This window comes from Pseudophryne corroboree, chromosome 7 (genome assembly GCF_028390025.1).
Source record: "Pseudophryne corroboree isolate aPseCor3 chromosome 7, aPseCor3.hap2, whole genome shotgun sequence".
In the NCBI taxonomy this organism is placed as follows: Eukaryota; Metazoa; Chordata; class Amphibia; order Anura; family Myobatrachidae; genus Pseudophryne; species Pseudophryne corroboree.
In genome coordinates, this window is record NC_086450.1 from 346,707,278 (window position 1) to 346,730,640 (window position 23,363).

General features: G+C 43.5%; 1 protein-coding gene across 3 annotated transcripts in view; it reads left to right on the top strand.

The window, feature by feature from the left end:
• TMC5 (transmembrane channel like 5) overlaps window positions 1-7,700 on the top strand; it is a 383,751-nt gene extending 376,051 nt beyond the window's left edge. For all 3 annotated transcript variants that reach the window (XM_063934401.1, XM_063934400.1, XM_063934399.1), the window contains one exon: window positions 6,498-7,700. In XM_063934401.1, the coding sequence (XP_063790471.1) occupies window positions 6,498-7,021 (524 nt within the window). In that variant the 3' untranslated portion in view covers window positions 7,022-7,700. The remainder of the gene's footprint in view (window positions 1-6,497) is intronic.
• Window positions 7,701-23,363: the final 15,663 nt, after the last annotated feature.

Here is a 23,363-nt window from a genome sequence, read left to right on the forward strand (position 1 = left end):
ATCCACTACGGACTACGAGAAATAGAATTACCGGTGAGTAAATTCTTATTATTTTTTTGAAAGCTTAATTTTTTCATCTGTAAACAAATAACCTCTTGCAGTGGCATCCAGTTGGCTACAGCCTATGGACTTTAAATTTCGGAAGAGAGGGGATGTCCTGCACAACCTAAAATAATGAAAAATAAATAGAAAACCAGCAATATGAGATAGTATTTGGTCAAAATATTACAGAAAAAAATTATCCTGCTGGTGGTGCTCCCCAGGGTCAAAAAACAAACGAATAACAAGAGAAAATTGTTCCTTGAAAGGGATCAGGGAACCAAGAAGTAACCTCTTTGTGGGGGCACTCTTAAACAAATATTTAATTTAAAACGTAACTTTTATTAAGTCAAGGATTAAAAAACTAGATATAATACTTAGCCTTTTCCAAACATGAAAAATATATATAGAATAATTAAGTATAAGAACAAATTAAATATACTCAAAAATTGAGAGTTCTTGGTCTTTTCTAATCAGGCCACATAGTGTGAATCGCCCATAGGTGAAAATATATAGTGTCTTGTGAGAAAGAACAAAACAATCAAAATATTCGTGTAATTTCTCTTGGTACAATTAAATGTTAAGAAAAATGGTCGGACAGATAATCATATTCTGACCTAACGGCAAGTAAAGAAATTCATAGCGGGACATCCAGGTAGCAGCTTATAATTCTTTAAGAAAAAGATAGTGTCTTGCACATTAAACTAAACCGTAATACATGTCACTTCTTATTGTAGTGAGATTGTCATAAATATTGTGACTGAAGATATATATTCTCAAATATCTATAGGTGAATAATATCCTTATATATATGAGTAAAACATGCATTCACTGAAGACATAATTAATTGTTTTCACTAATGAGAAAAAAGGAGAGAAACATATAGACAATTCCTGCGGATCAACGTAATCATATGATTATCTGTAAGAGACCAATTGATTTAGGAGTATAGATTGATAATTTTTACAGACAACACGAAGAAGGTAATATCTGAACAATGATAGTAATCATATGATTATCTGTGAGAGACCAATTAATTTGAAAGTATGAGTTGATAATTTTTACAAACAACACAAAGGAGGTAATATCTGAACAATGATAATCTCCCTATGAATCAGACCATGAAACATGGTCCTGCAATCAATATAAGGAGTCCAAACACTCCATGAATTGTTACTGTTTGTTCTAAAGTAAGAGATGTAACAAAAAATCTATTCCAAACAAAAAGAGATAACATTAATTAAAGTTTATCTGTAACAAATAGCAGGATGCAAATATAAACTCACCAGAATATGTTTCTAGCAAGAAAAAGCTCCTAAATGCATGATAGGGAGAATAATAATCGATCTCTTTAGCATGGTAAATTGTCTAAGTAGTCTCCCGTTTATAGATAGTAAAAGAGCCCGTACCATATGTCAGGCCAACCTCTGCTGCCTTCCCATGTGTGTGCGGACACACAGTGAATGAGAGGTGAGAGAGCCGGTCCGACGGTAACGGGCTGAAGAAAGAAAGAAGTGGTTCGTCTGTCACCCGCTGCGGCACCCTGCAACCCTGTTAACCGTAGTCAGCGCAGAGTGAGCAGGAGTAGCCCGGCGGGTGATGAGAGTTCACTGAAATACCTAATGGGGATAAGGTGTCCCCATATACAGCTGCTGCGGCTGGCGTCTCCGTCCGTGCCGCGGTCCGGACCCAGTAACGTCTCTCAGGATTCCGGTAATAGCGTCATGTGACGCTCAAGAACAGAACGTACGTTTCACCCTGCGGCGGGCTTGATCACCTTCTGCCTAAGTGGTAAATCCCTTCATGGGGATTTAAATGATCCTGACCCAATCATGGCTTAGTTGGATATGTGATTGACAGCTAAGCCGTCCAATAGAGAAGTAATTAAATCATTGGTTTCCATATGGTCCAAGAATTACACTAATTGAATAAGGAGGTTTAGAAATGAAAGATTCCTGTTGCTGGTTATAGACACTTTATGGAATTTAAAGGGGTAAGAAAAATTAGACAAATATAAGATACTTATGTCTATAGTGAGAATTATAAAAATAATATTAATGATAACAAAAAATATATAAATAAAATTAATAAGATAATAATAAATAATATTGATAATGGAAATAATAATAATGAAAATTATATGTATATAATAAATAATGAGAATTAAATGGTAATCAATTATAGTAATTGGATAGAAAATAATAGGTATCCTGGAAATGATAATGAATATTGTATTATGATTAGAAACAGAAAAATAAGGAGAAAATTATTATGATAAAAATAAGACATATTGAATAATAAATGGAATAAACATCGAAAAACTCAGTTTTTCGATGTTTATTCCATTTATTATTCAATATGTCTTATTTTTATCATAATAATTTTCTCCTTATTTTTCTGTTTCTAATCATAATACAATATTCATTATCATTTCCAGGATACCTATTATTTTCTATCCAATTACTATAATTGATTACCATTTAATTCTCATTATTTATTATATACATATAATTTTCATTATTATTATTTCCATTATCAATATTATTTATTATTATCTTATTAATTTTATTTATATATTTTTTGTTATCATTAATATTATTTTTATAATTCTCACTATAGACATAAGTATCTTATATTTGTCTAATTTTTCTTACCCCTTTAAATTCCATAAAGTGTCTATAACCAGCAACAGGAATCTTTCATTTCTAAACCTCCTTATTCAATTAGTGTAATTCTTGGACCATATGGAAACCAATGATTTAATTACTTCTCTATTGGACGGCTTAGCTGTCAATCACATATCCAACTAAGCCATGATTGGGTCAGGATCATTTAAATCCCCATGAAGGGATTTACCACTTAGGCAGAAGGTGATCAAGCCCGCCGCAGGGTGAAACGTACGTTCTGTTCTTGAGCGTCACATGACGCTATTACCGGAATCCTGAGAGACGTTACTGGGTCCGGACCGCGGCACGGACGGAGACGCCAGCCGCAGCAGCTGTATATGGGGACACCTTATCCCCATTAGGTATTTCAGTGAACTCTCATCACCCGCCGGGCTACTCCTGCTCACTCTGCGCTGACTACGGTTAACAGGGTTGCAGGGTGCCGCAGCGGGTGACAGACGAACCACTTCTTTCTTTCTTCAGCCCGTTACCGTCGGACCGGCTCTCTCACCTCTCATTCACTGTGTGTCCGCACACACATGGGAAGGCAGCAGAGGTTGGCCTGACATATGGTACGGGCTCTTTTACTATCTATAAACGGGAGACTACTTAGACAATTTACCATGCTAAAGAGATCGATTATTATTCTCCCTATCATGCATTTAGGAGCTTTTTCTTGCTAGAAACATATTCTGGTGAGTTTATATTTGCATCCTGCTATTTGTTACAGATAAACTTTAATTAATGTTATCTCTTTTTGTTTGGAATAGATTTTTTGTTACATCTCTTACTTTAGAACAAACGGTAACAATTCATGGAGTGTTTGGACTCCTTATATTGATTGCAGGACCATGTTTCATGGTCTGATTCATAGGGAGATTATCATTGTTCAGATATTACCTCCTTTGTGTTGTTTGTAAAAATTATCAACTCATACTTTCAAATTAATTGGTCTCTCACAGATAATCATATGATTACTATCATTGTTCAGATATTACCTTCTTCGTGTTGTCTGTAAAAATTATCAATCTATACTCCTAAATCAATTGGTCTCTTACAGATAATCATATGATTACGTTGATCCGCAGGAATTGTCTATATGTTTCTCTCCTTTTTTCTCATTAGTGAAAACAATTAATTATGTCTTCAGTGAATGCATGTTTTACTCATATATATAAGGATATTATTCACCTATAGATATTTGAGAATATATATCTTCAGTCACAATATTTATGACAATCTCACTACAATAAGAAGTGACATGTATTACGGTTTAGTTTAATGTGCAAGACACTATCTTTTTCTTAAAGAATTATAAGCTGCTACCTGGATGTCCCGCTATGAATTTCTTTACTTGCCGTTAGGTCAGAATATGATTATCTGTCCGACCATTTTTCTTAACATTTAATTGTACCAAGAGAAATTACACGAATATTTTGATTGTTTTGTTCTTTCTCACAAGACACTATATATTTTCACCTATGGGCGATTCACACTATGTGGCCTGATTAGAAAAGACCAAGAACTCTCAATTTTTGAGTATATTTAATTTGTTCTTATACTTAATTATTCTATATATATTTTTCATGTTTGGAAAAGGCTAAGTATTATATCTAGTTTTTTAATCCTTGACTTAATAAAAGTTACGTTTTAAATTAAATATTTGTTTAAGAGTGCCCCCACAAAGAGGTTACTTCTTGGTTCCCTGATCCCTTTCAAGGAACAATTTTCTCTTGGACTTTAAATTTCGTAAACTTCTTAATATTATTTGGAACTGTAGTCACAGGCCCATCAAACACACTGGTCAATAATTTTCTTTCTGATCTCCTTAGACAGCTTTCTCCTTTACATTCTCTGGTACATGTCCAGTGTGGTGCACATGATGGTACCAAACAGCAGAGTGACTTATTTTCTCTGTTTAAATAGGCTGAAAGACTGATTAGAACAGGGGTGTCAAACACAAGGCCCGCGGGCCAAATCCGGCCCGCCAGACCTCGTCTGATGGCCCGCGGACTCACATTTCAAACATGGGTGGGTCCGTGGGACGCGCTTCGCTGCAGCCAATCCCTAGCCTGCCAGATTGATTGATGGCTCTGTGGCCCGGCTGCAAACTTTAAAAATAGGAGGTGGAGCCTTGCCAGTGCGGACTTGATGGCGCAGCTCTCCTCGATTTGGTGAGTTGTGCTTCGGACAGTGGATAACCTGCGGCTGGAGGAGGGTGTTGGGGTCTGAGAGCTGCCAGTGTTCCGCAGCCGGGGATCGGGGCTGGGTACTCCGTGATCCCGCGGCCAGCTCCGGGTGGTGATGCTGCTTTAGCTCTGAGCTGTTACAATCAGCGGTGACAGGGGGGCTGACTGTTCCCGCGGTGGGGGCTGGTTCAGGTCCCCGAGCTTCCGGCATTACAATGAGTCTCACTAACTCATTTAATGCCGCCACCAACGCTGCGCCTGTCTGCCCACCACCAGTGCCCCGGAGCCCTGTGCATTAAGACAGTCACTGCACAGTCAGTGACTCGGGTCCCGACTCCCGGCCGGAGGGGGAGTAGGAGATGCTCTGCTTTCAGCTCCTCCACCATAGACTCAAATGCTGCATGTGCCCGACTTGTTTAACTATTCCAAGTCCCTCTCTCTATTGCTGTTCACACGGACACCTGGCTGTTACACCCCGGTCCTGATTGTCACCAGCGCCAAAAGTTCATGGGAGGGATGCATAGAGTCACTGGCAGCCATCTCCATGCACAGTGACAGCCCCTGATTGTAAGCACTACTGATGCCAGGCAGGAAAATGCAATACTATTGTTGTACAAGTGGAAAGTGCTGCTCCTCCTCTCTCTCGCTCCTCTGCCCCCCCTCTCTCTTCATGTATCCCCTCTATGCATCTCCTTCCTCTCTGTCTCCCCCCACTCTCCGTCTCTCCTCCTTTCTCGCTCTCTGTCTGTCTCCCCCCTTTCTCTCTCCGTCTCTCCCCCCTCTCTATCCCTATCTCCTCACTATCCATTTCCCCTCTCTGTCTCCCCCTCTCTCTGCTCCTCTCTCCGTCTCTCCCCCCTCTGCGTCTCCCCCCTCGCGCTCTCTCTCTGCGTCTCCCCCCTCGCGCTCTCTCTCTGCGTCTCCCCCCTCGCGCTCTCTCTCTGCATCTCCCCCCTCGCGCTCTCTCTGGACACATAGACCTACAGATACAACCGGCCCTTTGATGGGGACCAAACTGCTGATGCAGCCCCCGATGAATTTGAGTTTGACACCCCTGGATTAGAAGATTGAAGACATGTGTGATACTACTTCAAGGAAGCAATTAGTTTTAAATATCCCTATAATCCAATTGTCTTTAACAAATTTGTATAGGCCAAATTCTTGGTGAGAATAAGCAATATTTTTTCTCCTTTCACACTTTCATTGCTTTATTCTATGATGGAGCAAATGCATGCAGGTATAAATTAGAGAATAGCTTTTAATTCCATCACTTTTCAGAAGAAATGAAGCATTGTTTCATTATGAAGTAAGGGTATCAACAAATTTGTCCACATCTATATAGTAAGTTCATGGCAGGCTATCAGCAGAATTTTAGATGATTAAAAATAAATGTCTGAGTGGCTGCAATGGGTCGCTGCAGCTCATTGGCAGTTTAGTCTTCTCAATTGACATAGCCACAGCAGGTAAGAGTGCTCTGAAGACTGGTCACAACATTGTAGTATATGTTCATTTTTACACTCTTCTGTATTCTTTGGGAAAAAAATTGTGTTTTAATGTTTTTCGGAAACATTCTAAGTACATTTCTTTTATTTGTCCATCACAGAAGCCGTACCGTATGGAACTGGTACATCTGATGCCCTGGCACTTGCAATGAGGGCAAGGCAGCAGGCAGACTCAGAAGGAGAATCCCCAGAGCTGAATAGGAGAGCATTCAATGAAAATGTTGAGGCTTCAGATACAATGGCAATGCTTATGAGAGCAAGGCAACAGGCTGAACATGAGGAGCAGCAATCTCAGTACAGTGAAGAATCTAGCGATTCTATGGAGATGGTGATGAGGGCAAGGCAACAGAGTGAACATGAGGAACAGCAACCACGTCACACTGCAGACCGCAGAGATACAATGGAGATGTTGATGAGAGCGAGGCAACAGGCTGAACATGAGCAGCAGCAACCACCGTACAGTGCAGAACCAAGAGATACAATGGAGATGAGGGCAAATACTTCAGAGGCAAATAACAGAGTAAGGCAAATGGATGAGTTTGACAGACAACAGCCAAGGGGTCAGAAAACATCAGATGCCTTGGCAATGGCTATGAAAGCAAGACAGCAAGCACAGATGGAGTGACAGATCTCTACTGTTAATGGTGCAGGACTGATCTGACAGACATTGAACTTCTGTATTGACCATATAGGGACTTATGCTGAGGTGAACACACATTTAGAGAGGTAGAACGGGGTAGAGAAGGGGCAGGCTGGAGTAGTTTAAGTACAGCAAGGGGGTTCCTTATGTACGTAGTGGAGGAAAGCAGCCACATCTATCCCTCTTAGGAATCATATCTATGGCAGCTGCTTCCCCCTGGTGGATGATCTATGCAGATGCTGATGATCAGCACAGACCTTCTATAGCCTATGGAAAAGGGAAATCAATATATTTTGCAAAGTAAGCATTTTACCTAATTTGCACAAGATGCATGCACGCTGTATATTAGACAAATATTGCGTGAATACACCAAATGTTGGCATATATTGCATTCATCTCTACATGAGCCACAACGGGAGAGGGTGAATGATACAAAACAACTGTTTTTTGTTTTTTTTTAAATATGCCAAAAGAGGTTTATATAAGCCAAACTAACTATCCAGCAAGTCTAATAATAAGTAATTGGCATGATGTATTTGCACAAAATAAAACTTTATGTGCCTTATAGGAACAATTACACAGGTTAGACAAACTATTTTAAGATGTTAAGTGATGTTGATGTTCTGAAAATCTGTTATCTCTTATGATTAACACATAATTTATTAAAATAAAATCAAATGTTATTTTTTTTTGGTTATGATGCATTTATGTTTCATGTCCTTTGTGTATTATAATGATTATACACAAAATAAACCTACGATGCAATATATAGATCGATAGAAATAATTTCAGTGTGGTAGATGTATCAAGGCCTGGAGAGTGGTATAATGGAGAACCCAAAATGGAGCAACCAATCAGCTTTGGACAACTTTTTTACTGTATCACTCTCCAATGCTTGCGACCTCTCCCCATTTGTCTTTCTGGGAAACAGGGCCATCGAGAGCTCAGACAGGCCCAGGTATTGGGAGAGGGCAAATCCAGGAGTCGTGATCATGACCTCTCACCAAAAAACACTAACAAAATAGTTTGTGCACTTGGCACGCGGGTGGGGGGGATGATTCTGGGGCCCACCTGAAGCGCTACTCCTCTTGGCCCACTACCGCTGTATAGCAGCGCAGATACAGTAGCAAATAAGGCAGTGCTGTACAGACTTGGACGCAGGGGTAGAGGGTTGAGAGGAGAAGTATTACAGATGGGGAAAAGCTTGGCCCCCACCAGACCCCTCCAACAGGCCTAGGCCCGTAAAAGTAATACCTGCTCCTCTCCCCCTTTCGGCCTCATCCGAGGCCGAGAGGGGGAGAGGGTGCTGGGAAATTGACTTATACCATGATCTCAGGGTACTAATTAATAGTATTTTGATAATATCATCATTCATAGTTTTTTTTTTATGTTTGTTCTCTAAGCTACAATACTATGCTTTAAGTACCGTTTGGCTACTGTTATGTGAGTCTTCAATTTAAAATACCATATACTGTTTATATTGGGTACTGGTAATAAGACACTGGCTAATTTACCTAACATTACCTGTTTTTATTGCTTTCCTATTATTGACAGGATCAAATAGTTATTGGTATAAAATACAGTAGTTACTAGAATCTTCTGGTTAGTAAAAAATATTATTAGTTTCTGCTGCGTAGTATAAAACAAAAGTTACTACCATAGTATCAGCTGAGTAGTAAAGAAACTGCACTTGCAGCTTAACATAGCATATTTTCCTGTATCTTACATAGCAATACAGTCTGACTTTTTAAATATCCCCTCTGGGAGATCAGCAGAACTAAAATCAAGTAATTGTGGATCCACCGCCGCTGTACAAGTCGTAGCAATGTACAGTTGAGGCTATGGTGATGCCTTACCCTGGACATTCACATATTAGATCTACAATGCAAACGAGGGCAATAATGCAAATGCCAGGTGATTTTTACTCTATACATACCTTTTTCCAATTTTATTTTAATGGGGGGAGAGTACAGAAAGAAAACAACCAAAAGGATTAAACATCCAAAATGTTAACAACAAAAATAACTTTTTAAGATGGATATATACTAAGTATGTGTAAGCAATTCTTTGGCAGAGTGGAGGAACTTGGAAGCCGTGCAGGAGAGGTGGGAAACATTAAAAAGTGCAATATTAAAGGCAACAGACCTTTGTATCAAAAGTGTTAGGAAAAACACAAGGAAAAGGAAGCCAGTGTGGTTTGCGAAAGAAGTAGCAAATACCTGTATTGTGAAAGAAAAAAAGATGGCTTTTAGGAAATATAAGCAGACACAAAATAATGAAGACAAAGAGGTGTATCTTGTTAGACAGAAGGAGACAAAAAAGGTAATCAGATGTGCAAAGGCACAAGCTGAGGAGAAAATGTCCCAGTCAGTGGGTAAAGGAGGCAAAACTTTTTTTAGGTATATAAGCAAAAGGAGAAAAACAAAAGGCGGAATTATAAAACTAAAGGCAGAGACTGGGAGTCTTGTTGAGGGAGACAATGTAATAGCAGATCATCTTAATAATTATTTTTGCTCAGTATTCACAACTGAAAGAGAGGGGAAGGGACCACAGTTAAGTTGCAGGGATATTCAAGAAAAATAAACATGTACATTTACAGAGGAGAAGGTCCTAACAGAACTCTCAAAGCTGAAAGTGGACAAATCTATGGGGCCAGATGGGATACATCCAAGGATACTAAAAGAACTTAAAGAGGTGCTGGTAGCACAATTGACAGAATTATTCAACCAGTCATTAGCTACAGGAGTAATTCCAGAGGACTGGAAAAGAGCGAACATAGTCCCACTGCACAAAAGTGGAAGCAAGGAAGAGGCAAACAACTACAGACCAGTGTGTCTTACATCAGTAGTAGGGAAATTGATGGAAACACTCTTAAAAGAAAGAGTTGTAGATTATCTCAAATCCAGTAATTTACAGGATCCCAAACAGCATGGATTCACTGGGGGTAGATCATGTCAAACAAATCTTATTGACTTTTTTGACTGTGTGACTAAAGTGATGGATAAAGGTGGAGCCGTGGATATAGCTTATCTAGACTTTAGTAAGGCTTTTGACACTGTTCCACATCGCAGACTGCTAAATAAACTTGGAAGCTTGGGGTTGGATACTAGGATTATTGAATGGATAAGATCTTGGTTGCAGGATAGAAAACAGAGAGTTGTGGTAAATGGAGTGCATTCACAGGAGGGAAATGTTACCAGAGGAGTACCCCAGGGATCTGTACTTGGACCAGTGCTTTTTAATATCTTTATTGGTGGCATTGCAAATGGCATTAAAGGGAAAGTATGCCTTTTTGCTGATGAGACAAAGGTATGCAACAGGGTAGACACACCAGGTGGGGTAAAACAAATGACTGAGGATCTAGGTAGACTAGAGGAATGGTCAAGAGTGTGGCAATTACAGTTTCATGCCCAAAAATGCAAAATCATGCACTTGGGTCTCAATAATCCAAAGGCTAAATATAGTATCAATGGCCTTATACTGGAAACTACTGAGGAGGAAAGGGATCTAGGAGTCACTATTTCAGGTGACTTAAAGGCAGGTAAGCAATGTAACAAAGCAATGAGGAAGGCTAGTCAGATGCTTGGCTGCATTGGGAGAGGTATCAGCAGCAGAAAGAAAGAAGTAATAATGCCACTGTATAGGTCATTGGTACGGCCTCATCTAGAATACTGTGTTCAATTTTGGAGGCCATATCTTCAAAAGGATATTAATACATTAGAGACTGTACACAGAAGGGCAACTAAAATGGTGCATGGCCTACATCACAAAACATACCCAGATAGACTAAAACATCTCAATATGTATAGTTTGGAGCAGAAAAGGGAAAGGGGGGACATGATAGAAACTTTAAACTATATCAAGAGTTTTAACAAAGTCCAAGAGGGAAACATTCTCCATATGAAGAGAAGCAATAGGACACGAGGGCATGCACTGAGACTGGAGCGGGGGAGGTTCAGGAGAATTATATGAGGAAAAATTACTTCTCAGAAAGGATAGTGGACAAGTGGAATAGCCTCCCATCAGAGGTGGTAGAGGCTAAGACAATAGAGCAATTTAAACATGCATGGGATAGACATAAGGATATCCTTACAAAGAAATAAGGATCAAATAAGTTTTGAGAAAAAAATATGGTTTAAAAAAAAAAAAAGAAGGGCAGACTAGATGGGCCAAGTGGTTCTTATCTGCCGTCAAATTCTATGTTTCTATATGAGTTTTAGGTTTGGAGGCAATTATAGATATGGTGACATATATTTTACTTAATGAGGAGACTACAAAAAGGCTAGAAGAAGATAAAAGGAAGGGATTTATAGAAAGCAGGTTCCTGCCAAAAACTCGGGACAACACTAACCTGAATCCTTCGGTGTGAGATGAAAGGGTACAAAATGCTGAATAATTTGTCAGGACAAATTCCAGTGGTTGCTTGTGGTATAATCTAGGTGCTGGTGCTGATAAATCCAATGGTTGAAGGGGATTCCAGTTTATAACAAAGTGTAGCTATAGAGCAGTTGGATTAATGTTTGTTGGGACGCCAAGACAGCTAACTTGTTAGGAGGACCCTACTAATAACATTGCATTATGCCACTCACTGCAGTACCTAGCACTTTGCAATATGCCACACACGTCACTGACATACCTACCCATTTGTACTATGCCACTCTGAAGCACCTACCAGTCTGCATTATGCCACTATAGCTGCCTTCATAGGAGCCTGCACCCGCTCCGAATGTCGGATCTGGGAGTAAGTGCTACTGAGCGCCTGTGACCAGGACTTGAGGCAGAAACACAAAAGAAGTGGGGACCATCTTCCTGGTGGTCCAGTCCTGTATGGGGGCCATGGGGTGAACACCACAGCCCCCATACCAGTAATCTGGCACAGCTAGTTAAATTCAGCATAAGCTTAAGCAAGGGAGAGTAGACTAGACAAAGAAGGGGGAACACCATATACAATAATGGAGTCAAATAATGAATATCCTAGTGTTACATGCTATTTGAGCATATGACCATATGTAAGCCTGGGCTTCTCCAGTGATGGCCATGTAGGGGAGACATATATAGGTATTTTCCCTAATTCGGACACAGATGGAAAATTTAGCTGAGTTTTCCCTTATCTGAGCCGAACCCAGATCATGGCCTGACAGGCAAAGCTCAGCCTGGGTGGTGAGCATACAGTAATGGCCCATTGTGACTTGTGCATGAGCAGCAAGCCATCTCTTCAGGTGATTTTAGGTACCAAGAACTTGATTTAAGGGGATGATGTAACTAAGTGTGAGGTTCCATCTGTGTACCTATCTGGTTACTACCGTAGACCTTGCTTTATTTTTTTTACACTTCTAAGGGATGTGAATGGAAACAAGCACAGTTTTCCTACCCAGATAACCTGTGCAAAGTTCCCATGACTATTTGACCTCCACCTAAGTATATTATATAGCTGGGTGTATGCCAGGGTTACCTATAGTTCTCCAGCATTTTTTGAACTGCAAATTCCAGCTTGCTCTCTGGAAGGATATGATGTGCTTTCTAGTTACACAAGACTGAAGAGTCGGAGGCACTGATGAAAGTGACATGTAATTACCTGATAGTCTCCTACCTGGCGTAAAATCCTCCCTGATTCTGCTGTGTAGCTTCTCCTGAGCAGGGGAATGATGTCCATCCACATGAGAAATTTGCATCACTATACAAAACATGTATAACATAGTATCACAAGGGTGCTTTATTAAGAACTCACATTATAATATAAAGTCTGTTGTTATATAAGTATCTTCTCAGTCCGTAAAAGTCCATATTAAAAGTGCATCTAATACCTAGTTTACCTACACAAAATAGAGGCAGCTGAACCAATTTTAATGAGAATATAAAATGTCAGATGACTAGGAAGTTCCCGGTGACATCAGAGGTATTATGTGGAGGCCGCCATGTTGTGGGCTGACCTAATATTCATGAAAATACAAACTGGCACTTAATAATAAATAGACAGGCTGCATTATCACAAATATTGTGTCAGTCCACACAAGGTCTGTGTCCACTATATGTAAATAACATGCTATTTTATTTATCTAGTGTATATAAAGGGCAGTGGTGAAGATCCCGCTGTACGGGATCCCGGCGATCACAATGCCGATGCCAGGATCCCACACAGTGGTACAATGCCGACGCCACAGACTTTTCTCCCTCTATGGGTGTCGTGGAATATAGGGGCTAATTCAGTAAGTATCGTAAAAAGTACAAATTTGCAAAAACTGCGACCAATCGCAAAATTGCGAAAACACATCCAAATGGAAATTCTGCAACCCTAATTTAATGTTACAAAAAAGGTGGACATGTCAAATTTGCAAATTTTGCAATGAAATTTAAAAATCCGCATTTTTTGCGAAAAAACGTACAGTTAGTCGCATTTTTTGCGTAAAGGTTTCTGATGTCACAATTTAACATCAGCTACACATAACATTGAGTCAACCATGCCTACTGACAGGATGCGTCAAACAACAAGAAGAGCTACTTCTGCTGGTGAATCCACAAACGCAGACGGAAAAAGGAAACAAAATAGTTTTTTTATGTTGAAAGTTTATATACATGACATATTAATGTTTCTTTGTTATTATTAACGGGGGTAATTCCAAATTGATCGCAGCAGGATTTTTGTTAGCAATTGGGCAAAACCATGTGCACTGCAGGGGAGGCAGATATAACATGTGCAGAGAGAGTTAGATTTGGGTGGGGTGTATCCAATCTGCAATCTAATTTGCAGTGTACAAATAAAGCAGTCAGTATTTACCCTGCACAGAAACAAAATAACCCATCCAAATCTAACTCTCTCTGCAAATGTTATATCTGCCTCCCCTGCAGTGCACATGGTTTTGCTCAATTGCTGTCAAAAATCCTGCTGCGATCAACTTGGAATTACCCCCAACATTCCTTATGTTATTGTTTAATGTGAAAATATATATTTTTTTAAACAAAAAAAGTGGTGCATAATTAAAATGTCCACAAAATCACAATTATTTTGGTGATATTATTGAACATGTGTTTCTTTGTCAAGGGGGGGGGGGGGAACCTTACACATGTATGTGGGTATGATTTTTGAAGATAATTGTTTGTTGCTTTAAATCATAAATAACTCCGCTTTTAAACAAAAAGCCATTAACCAAAAAAAAAAAATTGCTTATAAATGTTATTGTACATGTTTGTAAGGAAAACAAGTGTGTACTTGACAAACCAGCATTGTTATTAACTTAAAGAATTATTAGGTTACTACTAACATATATTTTAGAGTAATACATGTGTTAAATAGTTTAAAGCTCCCTTACATGTTGTTACGTTTCAATGCAGCTGAATAAACTGAATTGTGGTCAGCAGTGTGAGCTGCTTCAGCTAGGTGTAATGAAGCAATGATTGCAGTATACAGGAGCGGATCCCGGGGTGCTGCGGCATGGGGGCGCGGCCACAGGCACCGCCGCCTGCCCGCACCCCGCTCCACAGCTGCAGCAGACGCCGTGGGCTGTGTGGGTATCCGCTGCAGCCGGCTCCAGCGACAGACACTGGAGGTCAGTATTGACCTCTAGTGTTTGTGCGGCGCTGCTATAGGAGAGACGTCATGACGTCTCTCCCATAGAGAGGAGCCAGCGGCCAGACGGAGCAGCAGCAGCGATCGGGAAGCAGGAGCGGGGCAGTGGTAAGTATTGTGTTTTTTTTTTTTCATTTTTGTGTGTGTGTGTGTGTGTGTGCACAATTACTGGGGGCAAAGAAATGGGGCACAACTATTGGGGGCAAAGAAAGGGGGCACAACTACTGGGGGCAAAGAAAGAGGGGGCACAACTACTGGGGGCAAATAAACAGGGCACAACTACTGGGGGCAAAGAAAGGGGGCACAACTACTGGGGCAAAGCAACAGGGGGTACAACTACTGGGGGCAAATCAACTTGGGGGCACAACTACTTGGGGCAAATCTGGGGGCACAGCTACTAGGAGCATAACTGCAGCCACGCCCCTCCCCTATGAGGCCATGCCCCTATTTTTTTTGCGCGCACAAACTTTTGCCGCGGGGGGTGCGCAAAGTGGAAACTTTCGCACTGGGCGCCACAAGGTGTAGAACCGGCCCTGGCAGTATATATCGAACATTCTACAACTGAGGTCAGCTTGTGCAGATTTTAAGGTAGACCTGTAGTCACTCAGAAAGTGCACACCACAAATGTGCGTTCAGTTGCAAAAAATGCGTATGCTCCGCCTATCTAAAATCTGCATACGCCCACAACATGCCCCTGCTCATAGTTTTTGAAAGTCCAACCCTTTAGTACGCCCCCTACACGCCTAGTTTTTGTAGTGTATACGCAGTTTTTGCTACGTCTCAGAAGTTGTATTTTTTGTCTCAGATTTTATTTCGCTTGACTGTTGTGTTTTGTGCGCATGCGCATTATGGGTATTTTCGCAATTTTTGCAGTTTTGCGTTCCTTGTTGAATTAGCCCCATAACCTAGCGCTCGCCCTGCTGCCGGCATCCTGGTGGCCGAGATGCCGCTGTTGGTATACTGACGGACGGCATCCCGCCCATCAGTATTACATACTGAATCTATATAAAGGGCAAGAAACTGTACAAAGCATGGGGATGCCTATTTAACAATGGCAGTACCACGGCTTTCCTCCTGTTTCTATTATCATACTGAGCATATTCATACAAAAAAAGTATTTTATTTATTTTGTTAATTAAAAGTCAAATCCAGTAGGTTTATACATAAAATATTATTATTTCAGTTTTGTGTTTTTTTTTGTTTTTTTTTAAACATTTTAAACGTTTTCTGTTACAAAGTGGAAGTAAAAGCTAAAATCCGAGCTTCCAGTTCCACTGCGCAGTGATAGAGAACCAGTCCTGTAGCTGATTAGAAATAAATGGGCTCATATAACATGTCTTTCCGTCCATTAAATAGGCACAAGAAGTCTCACACATGCAGTAGGGCATGATTCAGGTCCTGACACAGTACTGGCAAATACTGATGTTTGGTACTTTGCGAATATGCCAAGCCCATACTGTGCATGTACAGTACGAGTCCTGTGTCGTCATACACAGTACAGATGCAGACGTCAAGTGAGTAAGTCTGCAGCCATTTGGAGGCAGGGAGGAGGCGGTGACTGGTGCTGTTTCATGTTTTGTGGGAGTGACAAGGCCAGGATCTCTGTGTTCTGATGGACATTTCCTGGCCCTAGGAACAGAGCTGCATAACCTCAGGTTCACTAAGCTGGCTGATGGTGCACCTCAGATGCAGCAGAGGATCATACATCCATGCAGAAGGTGTCTGCTTATACCAGACGCCTCCTGCTGCACTACCATATGAGCATCGGGAAGCAGCAGCCATGCTCAATCCAACCACATCTGAATCACCCCCTTAGTTTGCAGCTATGCACTTTGTCCTATAGCTCATACAGTGCAGGGATACCTGTTCCTCAGTCAGATTATCAACAAGGCAACTGGGGCGGTCACCCAGCGGCCATCACACATAGCTACGTCACCAGCATGCAGGGTAGTGTTTCTGTGTGGCATAATGTGAACTGCACATTTGTGATGCTGAGAGTATTTACATGGTACTTTTTAATAGCACTGTCCGCAGATTTTATTGACCATTTTATTGCTGGGGGCCCCCACAGGTTAATTGCCCTGAGACCCCCACAAACATTAATCCGGCCCTGGCTTCCGGCCACAGTATTAGAGTTGAGTACAGGAGCCACCTGGAGACAAAGGGGAATATTCAATAAGAGTCGGGTCCATTCCGACATGCTGTTGTCGGAATGGACCCAACAATTCCTATTCAAAAGAGAGGCCAAATCCGACTGTCGGATTTGGCCGCTCCGAGTGTCATGTCCTGCCGCTGTCAGCGGCTGCCGGGTGCGCTGACAGCAGCGGCAGGGGGAGCTGTCAACGGCATCGGGGGAGGGGAGCTGTCAGTGGTGCTGGGGGGGTGGAACTGTCAGCTGCGCCGTGGGGGGGGGGGGGGGGGCTATCAGCGGCACTGGTGGAGGGGAGCTGTCAGTGTGGCCCGGGAGGGGGGAGGAGCTGTCAGCGGCTGCGCAGGAGAGATGTCTGCGGTGGTGGGAGCAGCAGTGGGAGAGCAGTGGAGGAGGAGGCTCACGGCGGCGTCCACCCAGCTCCAGCAAGTGGGATCTCCCTTGTAGAGTGCAGTGATGAAGCTTCAGTGTTGCTGCACTGGACAAGCACGTGTAGCAGCCAGCAAGCCAACCCACCATACATTGCACACGCGCACACACACACACACACACACACACACACACACACACACACACACACACACACACACACACACACACACACACACACACACACACACACACACACACACACACACACACACACACACACACACACACACACACACACACACTGACACTTTACAGGAGACACACACACTATGCAGGGGTCCTTAAACACACTGAAACTATACAGGGGTCCTTACACGCACACACATACACTGACACTATACAGGGATCCGTACACACACACACACACTGACACTATACAGGGGTCCATACACACACACTATACAGGGGTCCTTACACACACACATACACACACTATACAGGGGTCCTTACACACACACCCACGCACACAGACACACTGACACTATACAGGGGTCCATACACACACACACACACACACACACACACACACACACACACACACACACACACTGCAGGGACGTGCAGTCAGGGGAGGCAGTGCCTCCCCTGTCATTAATGATTAATATAATACAAAGACTATACTTATGACACATATTAAGTGTCATAAGTATATCCTTTTCTATTATTTTAATCATTTTTAATGTGTAAAAGAAAAAGTTTTAAATGTATTTCGGAGATAGCAATGTAAAAGGTCCGGAAGTGGGGGGCGGAGCTAAGCATTGGGCAGAAAAGACCATTAAAAAAAGTCCTCTAGGCGGCACCTAATAGCAGTGCCTCTTTGACAGGGGCGTGCTTTCAGCCACGTGAAAGCACACCCCTGTCACTGAAACAGATGTGTTTGGGCAGTGGGCAGTTCTGAACTGGCCATCTTCTGGCAGATCTGCCAGATGGGCCGGTCCAGCCGAGCAGCAAACATGCTGTGCTCAGCAGCAGGAGCGGAGAGCAGGGAGGCAGGGACGGATTGCCCTGGTGGGACGCCAAGGCAGCTGCCGGACCCGTTGTCTTATCTGGGGCTGCCTGTCAGCAAACCATCCCCCTTCCCGGGCCGGCTGCTACAAGTGTTAGCCACCCCCCACCCCACCAAGTTTACACCTGCGGCTGCCTATAATATAACCACTCCCACCATATACAGCAGCGCCAGTGGCATTACCTTTTCTAAAGCTGCATCATATCCAGTAAGAGTAGGGCTGCAAAGGAGGTCTTGCCCCTCTCCCAGGGCCACCTCCACCGCCGACTGTCACCCAGACAGCGCCAGCCATATTTACAGTTATACTAGTGAAAGTGACTGCAAGAGGTCATAGGGCATTATCACCAGCCTCCAGCCTCCTCCTCCTATAACAACTGGTCCTGTGTGTGATGTCTACTCTTGTTCCTTCTCAAAGGTTATTCAAACATTCCCACAGGGCAGTGGTGGCCAAACTTGGCCCTTAAGAATCCTTGACAGATCTCCTTGCTGATGCACAAGTTTATCTATTACCACATGACACATTTTCAAAATACACAGGTAGTGTTGAGACGGGTTGAGTATGATGAGTAAGACCGCTGATCACAATACCAATGGCAGTATCCCGGCTGTTACTTTGATGGCGTGTGGGGGTGGGGGGCGGGCACTACAGTGTGTGTAGGCTGGCATGGAAGCATTGAAGAGCCGATCATGTAAAGTTGGTGCAGAGGTGCTGCGCCCCACCCCCTCCAACCCGATCGCAGGCTGCATCCACCCCCGTGTCCAAGCTCCCCTGGACCACACAGGGAAGAAACGGGTGTGAGCTACCGGAAAAGAGTGACCCATCACTTCCACTCAGGCTTTCCGAGTGTCCGTATGTACTGTGTGAGTCTGCTGTCAGCATGGAGGGAGCAACAGTGGCTGAGACCCGGGAGCTGCAAAGAAGAGGTGAGATCATTGTTCAGCTTATTCTAACTCGCTCGCCGAGTCCCTTCCACTCTCATCCTGCCCACTTCTTCCCACCACTGATCCCATCCTGACCCCCTTTCTATTAATCCCTGCCTACCCCCCCCCACTCTGCACTTCTCTGGCTCCCATCCTGTCCCCCACTTTCCACTACTACTTCCACCCTGCCCCCACTACTACTCTTAGTCTGGCCCCTGCTCCCCACTACTACATCCAGCCTGCCCCCTGCTCTCCACCACTACTACTTCCTTCCTGCCCCCTGCTCCCCACCACTACTACTCTTAGCCTGGCCCCTGCTTCCCACTACTACTTCCATCCTGCTCCCTGCTCCCCACCACTACTATTTAGTCTTCCTTATGCTCCCCACTACTATTCCCAGCCTGCCCCCTGCTCTTCACCACAACTAGTCCCAGTCTGCCCCCACTGCTCCTCACTACTACTAATCCCAGCCTGCCCCTGCTCTCCACCATGACTACTCCCATCCTACCCTCTGCTCTGCACTTCTACTGCTCCCATCCTGCTCAATGCTTCCCACCTGCCCCTGGAACATACCCGTAATCCCCCCTTCCCCCCGGCCTCCTGAACATAGAGTACCCCCCCTGAAAGCAGTGGGTACATACACTAACCATCCTACCACCTCCTCCCACACATTCCCCACCCTGTTTACTGGACCCCTAGACACAGTACCCCAACCCCCCCACAATGGGGCGGCGGCAGTAGCGAGCACTGGCTCAACGGCGGTAGGAGTCATCAGCGGGACTCGATGGGCTGCAGTTCCTCACCAGCCACTGACCTCACCGCACGCCACTGACACACTGACACTATACAGGGGTCCGTACACACACACGTACACTGACACTATACAGGGGTCCATACACACACACACAAACACACACTCACTCACTCACTGACACTATACAGGGGATCATGTGTGCCAGCGGGGGGAAGGGGGGTACGCGATGATCATGTGTGCTGGCGGAATGGGGGGGGGGCAGGGGTGCGCGGTGATCATATCTGCCAGCAGGGGTGCGAGGACAAGGGTGTGAGGCCAGGTGTGCTGACAGGGATGGTGTGGAGGTAAGAAGGAGGGACGCTGGCAGAAGGGGAATGAGGCATTATTAGGGCTGCAGAGGAGTATGCCATTAGACTTGGTTATGCCGGCGGTTTACCCTTACAGCGGGTGGTGGCTGGGGGGGATGCCATCCATGTCTGGCTCTGGCAGCGACTCCAGCAGCATAATACGGTAGCGCAGCACTCACCATATGGGGGGCTGACTGGCCAGATGGGGCTGATAATGTTGATTTTATCTTAAACCATAAAGCTATACCTTTAAACACACCTTTACCATGGAGCTGCTGCGGTCGCTAGCTCACGCTACGTACTTTGTACGCTATTTGCGCACAGAGTCCCGTACCGTGTACGCACTCAGTGTACAAACGCCGCACTGTGGGTACAAAGCACACACAGCGTGCGCACACACAATTAATACACCTTAAAACCTTATACAGTTATACAATGCAATGACATGATTACACTTTAAACCTTATGCAGCAAAGCTCTGCAATGATGTTATACCTTAAACCTTAAGTAGCGCTGATGGTATAAAGTACCCGCAGTGCGTACACCTTATCAATACTTATACACCTTATACAGATAAATACACTTTAAACTCCCTTGCAGGAAATTGAAGACACCACACCGATTTGTAGTTGAAACCACAGGGTTCTTAGGCCACTGTGGATTGATTCCAAAAAGGTAAACAATACAATTCATACACTACAGGCTAACAAGTAAATCTAAACAGAATAATGGCTACAGAGAATGTACATACGTGAGAATGTTCGCAAGCGCAACCCGAGTCGGTCCTCCGCTGGTCATACAGATAGCGTTCAGAGTCTTGTGTGTCCAAACCTGCTGCAAGCTCTCTTTATTCACTTCATCCAAAACAATACAATGGTCACTGTAATCCCTTTGTCTATTGGACACAGAGATGTACCTTTTCATTACGGGAGAGGTCATAGGTTGATTTGAAAAGGTGGGCTATGTCTTTCTCAACTGCTCTTGTGGGTGGTCTCCTCTGGATTCCCCCCGCATACATAATATACAGTAAATAAAGTTTAAACCTATATTCTGCTTCTGCATCTAACTATCCTCAGGAACATGCAATTTTCCTCAAACCAACACCAGAATGTTTCCCTTAAAATACCCTACAGCTGGATACCAAACACCACCTTGTAACCTTGTTCTGTCCCCTCCTATCCTGTAAAGGTGAATCCCTTTGTTCTGTTATCATTTTAAACAGCTATTTCTTTCTGATGTGGTGCAGGGGGCTATGTGTACAATGTGCACTATTTGGGTTAAAATATGTAATGTTCTAATAACCCTCTATGCGTTCACAAACTCTACCGTAAACGCGCATACCACGCTCTAAGGCGCATGGCCGTGGGGAGCTACGTTATGCAAATTGCGGATATGTCCACGCACGGCAGACTGAGTGCACGCGCAGCGGGCATGTGCATGGGGTTAGTACATGGGGCATGTATTACAATATTTTTCGACTTTGACAGGGCATAGAAAGAGGCGCACTGAACATTTTGCAAAACATCCTGAGGTGATAGACTTGGTGCACAGGTTATACAGGACACCAGGGTAGGGGCAGAGCCTGATTAGTTCCTTCGCCTTTGCTAGCCATAGCTGCGAGAGATGTACACACAATATGGCAATATGCAGTGTGCAACACAAAATAGTATGTGACAATGTGTCCCTACAAATATGTATTTTGTAATGTGCATCATGGAAAACCCTGTACACACTAAGTATCTGAGGGTTACTGAGAAAAATAGGGATAGCTACATATCACAACAGCAAGAATAAGCAGACAACAGAGCTAGCATAAGTCACATACAATGAACAAATCAAAACTGAACTGCAGTTGGCAGAAATCAAAATCAAGTACTCAGCTGCAGTGGCTGGTAGGAAATAGCGCTGGTAGCCTTACTCCTACTGGGAGAGCTATACAGGGAGACTGGACCCAGCATTCCCAGAGACCTTTAGAGCTGAAAATGGCTGCCCAGCGTCTCTCAGAGGGAGGAGGGTGTAGGAGGAGCAGCTCAGGGCTGGAAGACCTCAGCGGAATGGCACCATGGGCTGAAGCCACTGGGGAAGCGCTGACCTCCCCTTGCTGACATTAACCACCTGATTCCCTGGCCTGAGCAATGGTCGCCAGTGTAATTTGCCCCAGTGGTCTAGTATAGTCCAAGTTGTTGGTCTGAATTCGTATATTGGGGGTCATTCTGAGTTGATCGCTAGCTGCCGTTGTTCGCAGCACAGCGATCAGGCTAAAAATCGGCATTTGTGCGCATGCGTATGCACCGCAATGCGCACGCGCGTCGTACGTTGTGGTTGTGCACAGGTTGTAGCAAAGTTTTTAGTCGCACTGATGACCGCAAGAATATTGACAGGCATTCCTGGGTGTCAACTGACCGTTTTCAGGGAGTGTTTGCAAAAATACAGACATGTCTGAAAAAATGCAGGCGTGGCTGGGGGTTCGCTGGGCGGGTGTATGACGTCAAATCCGGACACGAATAGGCTGAAGTGATCGCAAGCGCTGAGTAGGTTCAGAGCTACTCAGAAACTGCACAAACTGTTTTTGCAGAGCTCGGCTGCACAAGCGTTCGCACTTCTGCTAAGCTAAAATACACTCCCCAGTGGGCGGCGGCATAGTGTTTGCACGGCTGCTAAAACTAGCTAGTGAGCGATCAACTCGGAATGACCCCCATTGCTCACTGAAATATAAGTGTACTGCATTCTAATTTTACTTCTTAATTTTTAAATGTTTTTAGTGACAATAAACTATTTCTACTATTTGTACATATAGAAAATGTCTGTCCTCAATAATGTATTAAAACATTTACGGTAAGTCCTCTTTATCCCTCTTCCTCTATACTGCCATTTCTTTATTTTTCTTCTAGGCTAACCATTTGATCCAGTTCCATTCTGATCCCTTGCCCATTACATTCATTTTCTCCTAGACCTAGCATTCTGATCCCCCTCCCAGTACATTTTTTTTTGCCTTGGTCTAGCATTCTGATCCCACTACCAGCACATTCTTTTTCTCCTAAGCCTAGGCATCCTGATTCCACCCTCGATACATTCTTTTTCTCCTAGGTCTAGGCATTCTGATCCAACTCTCAATACATTTTTTTTCTCCTGGGTCTAGGCATTCTGATCCCAC